Source organism: Triticum urartu, chromosome 6, assembly GCF_003073215.2.
Source record: "Triticum urartu cultivar G1812 chromosome 6, Tu2.1, whole genome shotgun sequence".
Lineage (NCBI taxonomy): Eukaryota > Viridiplantae > Streptophyta > Magnoliopsida > Poales > Poaceae > Triticum > Triticum urartu.
The window spans coordinates 174,073,618-174,086,159 of record NC_053027.1 but is presented as its reverse complement, the minus strand read 5'-3'; the positions used below and the strand labels follow the sequence as shown (position 1 = coordinate 174,086,159).

The window sequence follows — 12,542 nt, the reverse complement described above, 5'->3', positions numbered from 1 at the left end:
CGCCTCGCTGCACACTTTAACATACCTATTAGGCATTATGATAAGGAAGAGAAGTTGCTGCCTCCTGTCTATTTAGATTATAAGAGTACGGTAGCACATGATTTTATTGTTAAGAATAGGGAAAAGGCGCTTGAGTACAAATTAATATTTGGTAAAAATCATCCTGAGACTATTACCTTGCCTGCTCCTTTCTTGTTTGATTTATCTGCAGGCAAGTACCTTGTTCCGTTGGAGGCCATTCACGCCTACCGGAACCCTACATCAGCTACAGAGCCAGAGCCAGAACCACAATTTGATCCTCCACGACAGTCTGATTACTAGTGGGATCCGGAGGTGATTGCCAACCAGTGGCAAGCCGAGGTTTCTTCACAGTACGACCCCAACTATAAATTTGGATATCTGCCAGGCCAGCCGTGGCCATAGACCAACTTAGGCCAAAAGCCTAAGCTTGGGGGATTACGTATTTCTCACCAAAATTACATTCATGTTCACACACTCATGCTAGTTGTCGGTGCTCATACTTTTTCATTGTAATATCCATGCTAGTTTATTTCTTTTTTATGCTTTCTTCTTGTGTGTTTGATAAACCTTAATAAAAAAAAAATTAGTTGTAGCTTTTAGCTAGTTTAATTTCCATGCTTGTAGTAGTAATTAAAAAGAAAATCCAAAAAGTTTTCTCTTTCTTCTTTTGCTTGTTGGGAGCTTCCCCGTGGAATCTGGTGGGTCAAATAACTTACCCAGCTCGCACGACGAGGATGGGAATGAGATAGCATTGCCCGAGCCCGTTACCCGCCTTACCTATGAAGGCCTTAAATGTGGGATCTAAAATTAGTAAATCCCAGGTAATTCCCACCCTTACCCACCCAAATTTCCACCCATCCCACCCCTTTGGTCAAAAAACGCTAAGAAAATCCTAACCTAGCTAGCCACAACATATTATTTATTGTGCTGAAATGCTATTTTCTACTGAAATGCTATCGAAGGTTGTTGTTGATTGTGTGTATGGGTTTCATCACGGGGATAAAAAATCGATAGGGATGGGGATGGGGATGGGAATATTTTTATCCCCACAAGCAGGTATGGGGACGGGGACGGGCATGTGAAGGCTGTCGCGGGGACGACGATGGGAGTCCAATGCCCGCCTGAGCAATCCCCATTGCTAGTCTCGCCCGTGGCAGCCTTGTTTAGGTTTTAGGGAGCATCGGCATTGGCATGTGCCCTATGCGTGACACACAGGGGAGACAACAAGGTAGAAGAAGGGGAAAAGTGGGATGGCCTAGGCCCGACCCGAACTTATCGTGCTTCGGGCCATGGTAAACTGGGCCAGCCCAGCCCGGTTTACTTACCGTGTCATGCCAGGCCATGTGTCATGCCAAAGGGAGGCCCAAGCATGGCCCAATCGCCCTTTGTGCCGCCTTCGGATCGGGCCAGCCCAAGCACAGCCTAGTACAATACGCTTCATTTTAAATCAAGATATTTAACTACAACATGCATTTTGTATTTCAAAATTTCTAATTAAGGCACCTTATGAAGTACTCCCTCTGTCCCAAAATAAGTGACTCAACTTTGTACTAGCTTTAGTACAAAGTTAGTACAAAGTTGAGTCATTTTTTTTGGGATGGAAGGAGTACATAAATACATATTTATTTGCAAACCCCTCTTTTCTTTGTTTACAAGAACATAACTACATTATATAGGTTCTCCTAATAATCACAACACGCGTTTACGAAGATTTTAGACCCAAACCGTGTTGGCCCGGTCCAAGCACGACCCTCATCACCGTACCGGTTTTTGCCACCCATTTTCTCAATCTTAGGCCCATCCCGGCTCAGTTTTATCGTGTCGTGCCATCCTGTCCTGTTTTACTTCGTGTTGTGCCGTGCTTTGGACCGTACTGTGCCGGTCGGGTTTCGTGCCAACCCAGAAAATCCCGGCCCAAGTCCCAGGTTTAGTGAAATCCATGCCCACTTTATCCCACTTCCACTCTGGAATAGCTAATGGTTGAAGAGTGCCAATATCGTTGAAGTTCCGCCTTGACTCAATGACAAACTTCACATTCAGAAAACATAGCTAGTGAGTTCCCTCTTCATCCTAGTCCCCATAACCTTTCATGGAGTTTCTGATTCATTTTGGTACTAGTGGAATGAATGGAGAGAGAGGTGTTATGAGCTTCCTTAAGGATTAGCCGCCTCCAGCCATGTTTTCCTTGGCACCACTAGTCGGTCTTCAAAGAACACCTTCCCTCGAGAATCTAAAGAGAAACATTTAGCTTTCCTTGTAGTGATGTTCTCTTTGATACAACATATACTAACATCTTGGGTTTGACCAGCTCTAATTCGATTCTCAAGAGTTGGTTTAGCAACATAGATAGACAAAAAAAATCCTTGAGGAACAAGCTCATGATTAAGCTTCCAAGAATACTCATAAAGAAGGGGGCGATCTTGCATAATCATGAGATTGTTACAATAAGATTTTTGACTTTGTGCATCATCCATGACATTTGCTTTGCGTGGAGTGAAGGAGATTCATACATCATAGTCTTTGGTCATTTCAATCTATAGTCTTTGCCTGAGATTCAAGTCAGGATGGATAAAGATACACTTCAAACTTTCATGACCCGAGTAGATTTCACAAATTTTAGAGCAAGTGATGTTGCCAAGTTTTAGAGCATGTACTACGACTGCAAGTTCCAAATCATGAGTTGGATAAATCAGCTCATGTGGATGCATCTAACGAGAAGTGTATGCCACCACATGACGATCTTGCATGAGGATGCAATCTAGTCCTTGATGAGAAGCATCACAATATATAGATGTCAAAATCTTGCATGAGGAACAAGCGTCGAGGTAATAGCCAGTTTATCTTTCAAAGCCCGGGCAAGGAGAATCTTCTCAGCTTCGATCCCTGAATTTGGGACAACAAACCCGCGGTGTTGCACCTGGGCATGGTTCTAGATCAGCGGGTACCAAGTCAATCAAGCCCGCCGATCAAGCTCTATATCCTGAGGTCAGACCTCTGCTTGTACGCAGATACACCAAGGGATATGTCTTCTAGACCTCCTTTGAGCGTCAACACGTCATTCATAAATTATCATATAAAAGGGGGCAAATTGGGTTCATCCTCGAGTAGGCAGAGGTCGACAAACTTATCATAGAGATGCAAAAGTTGGCTACCGTCCATGGTTGAAGAAAACATACTTCACTCAGAGTTTGACGCACAATGCTTCATACCTATTGTGCAACTACTTATGCAAACCTAGTTGTTGAACATCCTAGTGCAAAGGTTTTCGACCAGTTTTCCCTTGAGAAGGCAACCCAAGGTTTATCAAACCTAGATGATCTTATCGAACCTACCTGCATTCACATCTAGCGTGGTTGTAGCTTTGCTAGCTGCAGCAAGTAATGAGCAGATAGTGTAAATAAAATATTTGCATTCTAGAACAAATAATAACCATGGATAAAAGCACAGTATATGGGATTTTAGAGGTTTATTCTTGTAGAGAAAATTAGAGCGGGGCCTATAAGTTCATTAGTGCCATCTCTTTTCTGATAAAGGGCGCTTTTATTATCCCAAAATGTAGCATCAAAGTGATACAAAGCATTAAGAGTATCATCCGGCCTCTGCATAATTAGGATGCACACAGCCAAACACCAGTAGTCTCATAAACAAAAAGATAAAAGATCGACAATTCGGCAACAGTAGAGTCCATAGACCGACAATATGCCTACTACGTGGTCAGCCATCCAAATAGCGTCAAATTTGTATCCGCCCACAAGTGTTGCCGATATTTTTGGTCATTGGCTGGACGGTATTTCAAATAGGTACAAAACGCTAATAAGGATAGGAGCGTATGCCTTACTATGGTCGCTTTGGCTATGTAGAAATGATGTTATTTTTAATGACAAAAGTGTTTCTCCTTTGCAGGTTATTTTCCGTTGTACGCACTTGCTTCGTACGTGGTGTACGCTACAACGACCGGAGTACCAACCGCTATTCAAGGCGGTGTGTATGTTGTTGGAGCAGGTGACTGCGAAGATATTTATCCAATATAGATGGCAGCATAATCTCCGGCTCGGTCCATCATCTCTTTCGACTTAGTGGCATCTCTTATAATTGCATAGTCATGTGAATTGAATAATCCAAATAATCATATGAGGTGCGACCACCTAGGTCCCAGGTTCCAACGGCCCCAACTTATGCATAAAATAGAAGGGAAACGTTCCCAGATCCGCCGGACGCGCGCGGGTCCTGCGATCGTATCAATTGTGTGACTGGTGATGGTAGCAGCACCCCTTAAAAAAACAAGGCGAACGAGAGAACTGTTTTCAATCGTTCTTTTCCTTATCTTCTTCCCTGTAACGAGGATGCCGGGGCACCCGCATCACAGGCATCAACTCCCGCCCGCACCCACCAGCACACATGTCTTCGGCCGCGCCCGCAGCACACTCCGCCATGCACATGCCCCCGATGAGATCCACCGCCGCAAGCCTCCCCCCTCCCCTCTCCCTGTTCCTCCTCCACACCTCCATCTCCTTCTCAGGGAGCACGCTACTCTGCTCAGTTTTTTTTTGCTGGAAGCGGCTGGATTGGGAGCTGGAAGCAGCCTTCTTTTCTGCTGCAACCGGCCATCGCCGGAGCTGAGAACCATCACTGTTTTGCTGGAACCGGGCGGAGCGCGAGCTGGAACTGGCATTTAATTTTGTTGCAACCGGCTACAGAAAAGCTTCAACCAGCGGCAAAAAAAGCTTCAACCATACACGACGGAAGCCATAGACGACGCCGAAAAGCTGCAACCGGCTCCGTTGTTTGCTACAACCGGCTTTATTTTTGATACAAATAGAGTATGGTCGTGGGGCACCGACGATGACAAGTTTTGCTGTAACCGTAGTTGTTTTTTGGTACTACCGACGAAGTTTTTTGCTACCTCCATCAAGGCAGAGCTATGACCTCGCGACATCGGCGATGATGATTTGCTGCAACCATAGTTCGATTTTGCTACTACCGGTGAAGTTTTTGCTACTACCATAGTCCCCTGCGCACCCTCACCTTCCTGCAGACGAGCTTCAACCGGCAGTCATCGGAGCTGGAACCAGCTGTACAAAATGCTACAAACGGCTTCTTTTTTGCTGGAACCACCAAACCGACGGCGGTGGAGCTGCGACCAGCAATCGACGGAGCTGCAACCAGTGATACAAAATGCTACGACTGACCTTTTTTTGCTGGAACCTGAGAAAGAGCGGAGGATACAAATGGTGCAGTAGGAGCTGCAAACAGTACCCAAAAATGCTACAACTGTCGTGTAAGGAAGCTACCACCGGCTTCTAATAAAGCTTCAAACAGAGACAAAAGTTGTGGGCGGCCATCGCGCAAACTGAAAAGCTACAACCGGTCGCGAGATAGCTGCTACGGGTCTTTTGAAAAGTTTCAACAGAGGAACGGCGAACTGATAATGGCGAGCGGCGGCGACGGAAGCTGCGCGGTGGTGCAACTCGTGACGGCGGCGCCGCTGATTGTGCTGCAACCGTTATCACTGTTTGCTATGACCGGCGGGGTATTTTGCTACATCAATTCATGGCGGAGCTGTGACTGCCGACGGCAGCGATGATGTTTTTGCTGGAACCGTGGTCGCTTTTTTCTACAACTAGCGAGATATTTTGCTACGTTCCTTCGATGGTGCGACTGGTGGTCGTCGTTCCTGGAAACTCATGCGGCGAGCGGCGAAAACGGGGGCAGCGGGTGGCAAACCGGAGCGCTGCAACCATGGACCATCAACGACGGGAATTTCATCCGGTCAACGGGGAAGTAGCAACTGAATCAATGACAGATCTGCAACCTAAATTGAGAGCGGGGAGAGGTTCTTCGCCGAGCATCGTCCTCGGAGATGACGTGCGGCCTGGCCGTCGCGACCGAGCGCGCCATGAACGGCAGCTTCTGTTCCTGCGAGGCTGCGACCAGCTGCGGCGGGGACGATGCGCTTCCGAAGGCACTGCCGTTGACCAGTATAAAGACGAGGGAAAAAAAACCGATGTGAGAGACGAAATCAGACGGCTGTGCGTAATTCAATCGGGTGGCTGGGGCAAGCCCGGCCCAACTATTGGGCCGGCGCACCGGCGCCCAGTACTCGCCAAAACAGAATGGACTCTGACGAAGTGCCGAGTCGCTGATAGCCTACGATTCCACTTACACCTCTGCCAGTTCTCCTCCGATGGCCCACCTCTCCGCCCCGCCTGCTGCCGCCGGCCACCGCGTCTCCCCATCACATCAGCCGTTCCTCGCTTTGAAGAAAATCGCGCCGTCATCGGGCCGAGCCGTCGCGCCGGCAGGGCTTCCTTCGTGGGGGGCGGCGGTGGCTAGAGCCGCCGCGAGCTCCGATCGGGCAGGTTTGTAGCGTGCAGTTAATCGCTTCTGTCCTTTCGTTCTTCCTGCATCGTTACAGTCGGGGGGTGCCCAGCTCCGTGGTGATCGGCTTTGTGCGGATGCCCTCTCGTAGCTTTCGTTAGTGCCAGAGAAGGACTAAACATTTTTCTAGCCCTGCTTTCCCAATTACCATGGTCCAGTGAATTTGTTCAGTCATGCATTTTGTTCGCCCGAACTTAAAGAGCGTTTCATCGGTTATAATTTACGAACATTAGTTCCGTTCCAAGTTTGCTTGAAGTGCCCTGGATTTTGAGTCTGTTTCCCTTGTATACGAGTTGACATATATTGTTCGGATCGATAAAGGTTGCTGAATTGGAACTCTTTTTCATGTGTAATGGATCATTGATGTGAATTGGGCTTACCTTTCTAAAATAATGTGACTATTTTAAGTGACAATATATGTGTAATGTAAGTTTGTCCTGGTAAGATGAACTAGTTTAAGTCTGCGAAGATATTATGGTTGCGTTTATGTGTAGCGTTGCTGTATCGTGAGCTCATGCTGATCAGGATATGTGTTGTTTGTTTTGGTGACTCTGTTTCATGATGATCCTTCACGATAGGCTGATGCAATGTGAGGCCAGTTCCTCTAGTCAAACATGGGAATCTGTAATTAACTGTATTTCTACAATTTCCCCCCAAAAAACTGTATTTCTACAAATTAGCATAATTTCCTACTCCTTACATCTTGATTTCGTTGGGCTTGAAATAACTGCATATATTTAACACCAGCTGAGTTGAGCACAAATGGTCGTGTTTCGCCCTTTGATACCTTTTAGGTATCTCTGGTTGTATTCAGATACTTTTGGAAATATCATAATTCTCAGCTCTCTGCTCTCACATACATGAAATCCGTTGTGTGTACCGAGACCAACACTACTCTTAGCAGTCCCTTTAGCAATAATATTAAACTAAACAGCTATTTTGTTCTGCAGCACCGGCCGGCACCATTGTCAATCCAATTGATGTCCCTCTCTTGTCTTTCTCTGAGGTGGACTTCTTTGTCTCTTGTCTTGTCTGCTATAGTTTAATTGGAATCTTTTGCTGGCATTTGCAAAACATGGAAGTTTGATGCTTTCATCTTTTCGAAACAAACTGTCCTACTTGTTCTCATTACTCTTGCACTCGTTGTAGTTAATGTTTTGGTTAGCGCACAATTGTCTACACTATACATTACACTGTTAGCATGCGCTAGATGGACACTATTCTGCATTGAAGTTCTTCAGAGCTGTTTGGTGCAACCACAGTATATTTGGCAACCTCAAAGCACTGTTTCATCTTCACTTAGCTTTCTTGATTAGTAAACAATCTGCAGAGTTATAGAAAGACATTTGGGGATTGCCATTGGGTTCAATTTGGCAAGTTTCCAGTCAGACGTTTTCCTTCAAGGCATACCCTAGTACTTATATGAAAGTAGAGACTGCCTTGGAGCATTTCTTAAGTTCCATCTTCTTTATCAGATTATATAGAAAAAACGGGAAACATGAATTATGCATCTAAACTGCATTAGATTTTTGTAATTCCTATCAGTGCAATATTTGTCTAAGATGTGTTGATGAAGCAATTGATGAAAGTAGGATCTTCTCTTGAAATGTGGTGCCACAACACAAACTTAAGTAAAACCGAACTTTATTTCCTATAGATTGCAGAAAGGCTTGATGCGTTCCAAGCATCTGGTGCTAGAAGTCAAAATTACGTGGCCATGTACTCTAGTATTTTTGGTGGAATTACCACAGATCCCTCAGCAATGGTGATACCGATTGATGATCACATGGTCCATAGAGGACATGGTGTTTTTGATACTGCTGCTATTATGGATGGGTAAGAAATCTGCTTCTATCAACTAGCATGAATTTCTAAGATGTCTATCTTTTTTCTGCTTAACCCGTCATTTACTCTTAGTATATATATTAAAGTTTGTAAGTTTCTTCTTGTCGACGCACATGCATTCATTCTTGCATGCGTGTGTGCAGTTGTGTGTGAATTTGGCAAGTGAACAAGGGGTTATTCTTCTTGCTCAATTTCTTTTTAAGTAATGGTCCAAACTTCATCAGTATCAATTACTTAACTTTTTTTTTCTTTCCATATTACTGGCAGTCACCTTTATGAGTTAGAACAGCATATCGACCGCTTCCTGAATTCTGCCCAGATGGCCAAAATCCCATTGCCATTTGACCGTTCAACAATTCGAAGCGTACTTATTCAAACTGTGTGCGCATCAAAATGTTCTCAAGGATCACTCAGGTACTGGTTGTCTGTTGGACCTGGAGACTTCCAGTTATCTTCATCTGGCTGTAGAAACCCAGCTCTCTACGCTGTCGTCATTGAAAGTCCATCTTTGCCAGAACCATCTGGCTGCAAAGTGATCACATCATCCATACCGGTAAAGTCTCAACAATTTGCGGTCATGAAAAATGTAAACTACCTGCCGAATGCACTCACCAAGGTGGAAGGTGAGGAAAATGGTGGGTTTACCGGCATCTGGTTGGATGATGAGGGTTTCGTCGCTGAGGGTTCAAACATGAATGTTGGCTTTGTGACACCGAACAAGGAGCTTCTCATGCCCCGCTTCGACAAGATCCTGAGTGGGTGCACGGCAAAACGGGTTCTGGCCCTTGCCGAGCAGCTAGTGGAGAATGGAATGCTCAGTGGGATATCTTTAAGGAATGTGAGTGTCCAGGAAGGGAAGGAGGCCGACGAGATGATGCTCATTGGAAGTGGAATTCTTGTCAAACCTGTTGTTCAGTGGGATGATCAGATGATTGGCTCCGGTAAGAAGAATTCTTTCTTAAAATTTAGTTAGCTAGTTTTAATTATGTCAAGTTTCTTTAAAACAGTTCATGGTTTATTGCAAACTCCAACATCTACCAAATGCCGATTGCTTTCCATGTTCCTTCACAGGTAAAGAAGGCCCAATTGCTCAAACACTTTTCAACCTTGTTCTTGAGGACATGAGATCTGGTCCACCTTCAGTTCGTATCCCTGTCCCTTACTGACACCCCCTGCATTATAGTCCTTGCAGAATACACGTGAACAAAGAGATAAATACTGTAAATTCCATGTGTCACATAAAAGCTACATGAATATACTGGCAGCAGTGTTCCTTTTGGTCTTTGCAGAAATCATTTGGAGCCACTCTTGTGTGTCAACCTTATGCCTTTTTAGGCATGTTAAACCAAAACACTCTTCTACTCTAGTTTGCTGCACATATACCTACTATTGAAGTGTAGAGACGAGGCTTTTAGTGAAATGTTTCCTTTTCTAAACGAGGTTTGCGTTAATATGACGAAAGCTATGTGTTGCTCTAATTTTGACCAGATTTCTATCTGGAATTTGGAATTTTCAGTCTGCCGATAGAGGTTTGGGGTAATCGAGTTAGAGATCTTTACGGACCACCAACACCCAAAATAAATGTCCCCACGTAAATGGTTGAATTTGGAGATGTAATTGAAGGATCAAAGATGTAGATAATGTCCACTAGAGAGAGGGGGGTTTAAATAGGAGACTACCAAATTAAATTATTTTCTTAGTTGCTTTTTAGAGTCAAGAGCATAAATATAAATTCTCTAGAAATGCAACTGGGTGATACAACCCTATATGATGAGTTACAACAAGCTAGTAAGCTACGCAAGATAACACACAAGCAAGTAAAACAACAAGTAAAGCTAGGGTTAAGAGACAACTAAAAGTGGTGGAGACAAGGATATAATTCGAAGTTCACACACTTGGGGGTGTGCTAATCTATATTGGAGAGTGGGGAACAACGAATGCTCCCACGACAACGAATGTATCACCTTCTTCTCCGAGAACCACAAACATTGAATGCTTAGGTTCCCTTCCACTAGGGGTAGCTCTTGGGGCGAGATCCAAATACTCATCAACGAGCCCGGGCTACAATCACATGACTTGGAAGCTCCCGGGTAACACCAACCGTCTAGGGTTTCCCACAAACCCAAGAGTAAAAAGATTTGCTAGGGTCTCACAGGGAATCAACGAACTTGAGTTTTTCTTGGATAGATTTGTAGATCGGGTGTTCTCCTTGTCACTCTAAATATGGTGTGGATTGATTTGCTAGAGAGGCAGGAATCAAAGGTGTAGGGTATGGTTGGTTTGTGCCGCCATATAGCCCCACCAATTTTTTGACATGACCAAAATTTTGGCAAGTTGTTTTTTTTACTAAAAGGGATCCTCCCCCCGATTTTATTAATGAAACCAAATAGTCGTTTATCATATATCCATCACACAACAGCACCTAAGAAATAAGAGGCATTAACAGCTCCAGAACAAGCGCCCCCCCCCCCCCAACCTGCAAATACAAGTAAAGAGAGGCCGACATCAAAACAACCACCCAAGATATGACAGTCTCACTCCGGACACACCGATATTACTTTTTTTTCCTCAGCGCTCTACGCAGCATCAGTTCAGCCATTCTCCAGTCTGGGAATCTAAGACGCCCACCCCCTCCGTGCTTGAAAGATTTCACCAGCGACTCGATCCAGCAGTTTTGTGCCCCACTGCAGCTCCACCTTTGCGTCCTCCCTCTCCTGCAAAAGACTCCATTCATTAATCCAATGTGACATTTTGAACATTACAACGCTAGGATCAGCCGGCCAAACATGTTAAAAGCAACCTAAATTCCTGTTTTTTAAGATGCTCCAGATTAAGGCAGCCACACCCACATAAAGTAATTTCTTTTTTCTAAGCCAATCCCTCCAAGCCAAACATTAAAGCAAGTGTCTATGTTAGAGAAATCACAAGGTGCCCCTACACTGTAACTCACCACACTCCACATGTATCTAGCTAGGGGGCATTGGAAGAAAAGATGGTTAATCGATTCTTTTTTGCCACAAAACAAACATTGTTCTTCACACCTTCCCCTCTATGTAATAAAACATCCCTGGTTAGAATACTTTTCTTCATAACCAACCATATGAATGTTTTAACTCTGGGCGGATTTTAACTTTCCACATAAATCGATTGGGACATTTCTCCCCAATCTGCAAGACAGAATAGAAATATCTGGCACTAAAGATTCCTGATACATCTGGTGTCCAAAATAATTTGTCTTCTTCATCATTAAAAGTAATTCTCCCACAGAGATCTAACTTTTTTGCCATTGAACTACCTTGCTCGCGACCAGAGCTCTATGAAATTTGAGATTATCAAGACCAGAGGACAAGGCGTCACATAATGTTATATGCAGATTTTGTGAAATGTTATATAGACTAGGAAAAGTAGAAGAAAGGCTTTCTTTTCCTATCCATTTATCTTCCCAAAATCTGGTTTTCTTTCCATTTCCCACACAAAACCTACAAAAAGTTAGAAATAAGTCTTTACACTTCAGCAGGCCTTGCCAAAAGTGTGAATCACCTTGTTTCTTTTGAATTTGACCAAAGGTGGAATTTCCTATATATTTGTCCCATAAATGTCTCTGCCATAGCCCTTTTATCATTAAAAAAGTCTCCACAACCACTTGGACAAAAGCGCAATGTTCATACTGTCTAAGTTTAAAATCCCCAGGCCACCTAAATCTTTAGGTCTACAAACTCTATCCCAAACTACTAAATGGTATTCCTGTTTATTTTTTTCACCACTCCACAGAAAACTTGCTCTAGGCCTATCCAACTTCTTCTTCACACGTCTGGGAAACCCATAGAAGGAAAGCATGAAGACGACCAAGCAAGTTAAAGAAGAGTTGATCAATGTTATTGTTATGGCTGCTAGAAGGAGGGCGCGAGAGGGCCGGCCGGGGGCCTTGTTGCCCACGGCTGGGCAAGAGGGAAGGGATTTACTTCATAATTCTTGCTTGATTAGATTGACACATCTCCTCTCTTTATATAGAGAGGTTTACTTGACTCCCAAGTAAGGCTTACTTGACCCCTAAGTAAGCGACCCTTATCTCTAATTAACCCTAAAACTAACGGGCTATACCACCAGCCCAGGCCATTAGGCCCATTACGTACTCTAACACTACACCCCACCTGGACATGCAGCTTGTCCTCGAGCTGCAGCCTAACCAACTTATAACCATGACTCGACGCAACACAAACCTAACACCTAAAAACAAGCCTTTTACATTTTGGCTTGTTTTATTACTCTCAACCTGAAATGGACTGGGACGATTTATT

At 44.3% G+C, this 12,542-nt stretch overlaps 1 protein-coding gene across 1 annotated transcript; it reads left to right on the top strand.

The window, feature by feature from the left end:
- Nucleotides 1-6,121: 6,121 nt before the first annotated feature.
- Nucleotides 6,122-9,610, top strand: LOC125512128 (D-amino-acid transaminase, chloroplastic-like). The gene is made up of 5 exons (XM_048677203.1): nt 6,122-6,380; nt 7,350-7,405; nt 8,057-8,235; nt 8,512-9,185; nt 9,316-9,610. The coding sequence occupies exons 1-5, from the start codon at nt 6,206-6,208 to the stop codon at nt 9,408-9,410; spliced, it is 1,179 nt and encodes a 392-aa protein (XP_048533160.1). The 5' UTR covers nt 6,122-6,205; the 3' UTR covers nt 9,411-9,610.
- The last annotated feature ends 2,932 nt before the right edge of the window (nt 9,611-12,542 follow it).

Bases quoted from the DNA above. Each gene is read 5' to 3' on its own strand.
- LOC125512128 (XM_048677203.1), top strand. From the start codon at position 6,206: ATGGCCCACCTCTCCGCCCCGCCTGCTGCCGCCGGCCACCGCGTCTCC. The intron at 6,381-7,349 runs GTTTGTAGCGTG...TTTGTTCTGCAG, and splicing joins CGCGAGCTCCGATCGGGCAG to CACCGGCCGGCACCATTGTC. The intron at 9,186-9,315 runs GTAAGAAGAATT...GTTCCTTCACAG, and splicing joins TGATCAGATGATTGGCTCCG to GTAAAGAAGGCCCAATTGCT.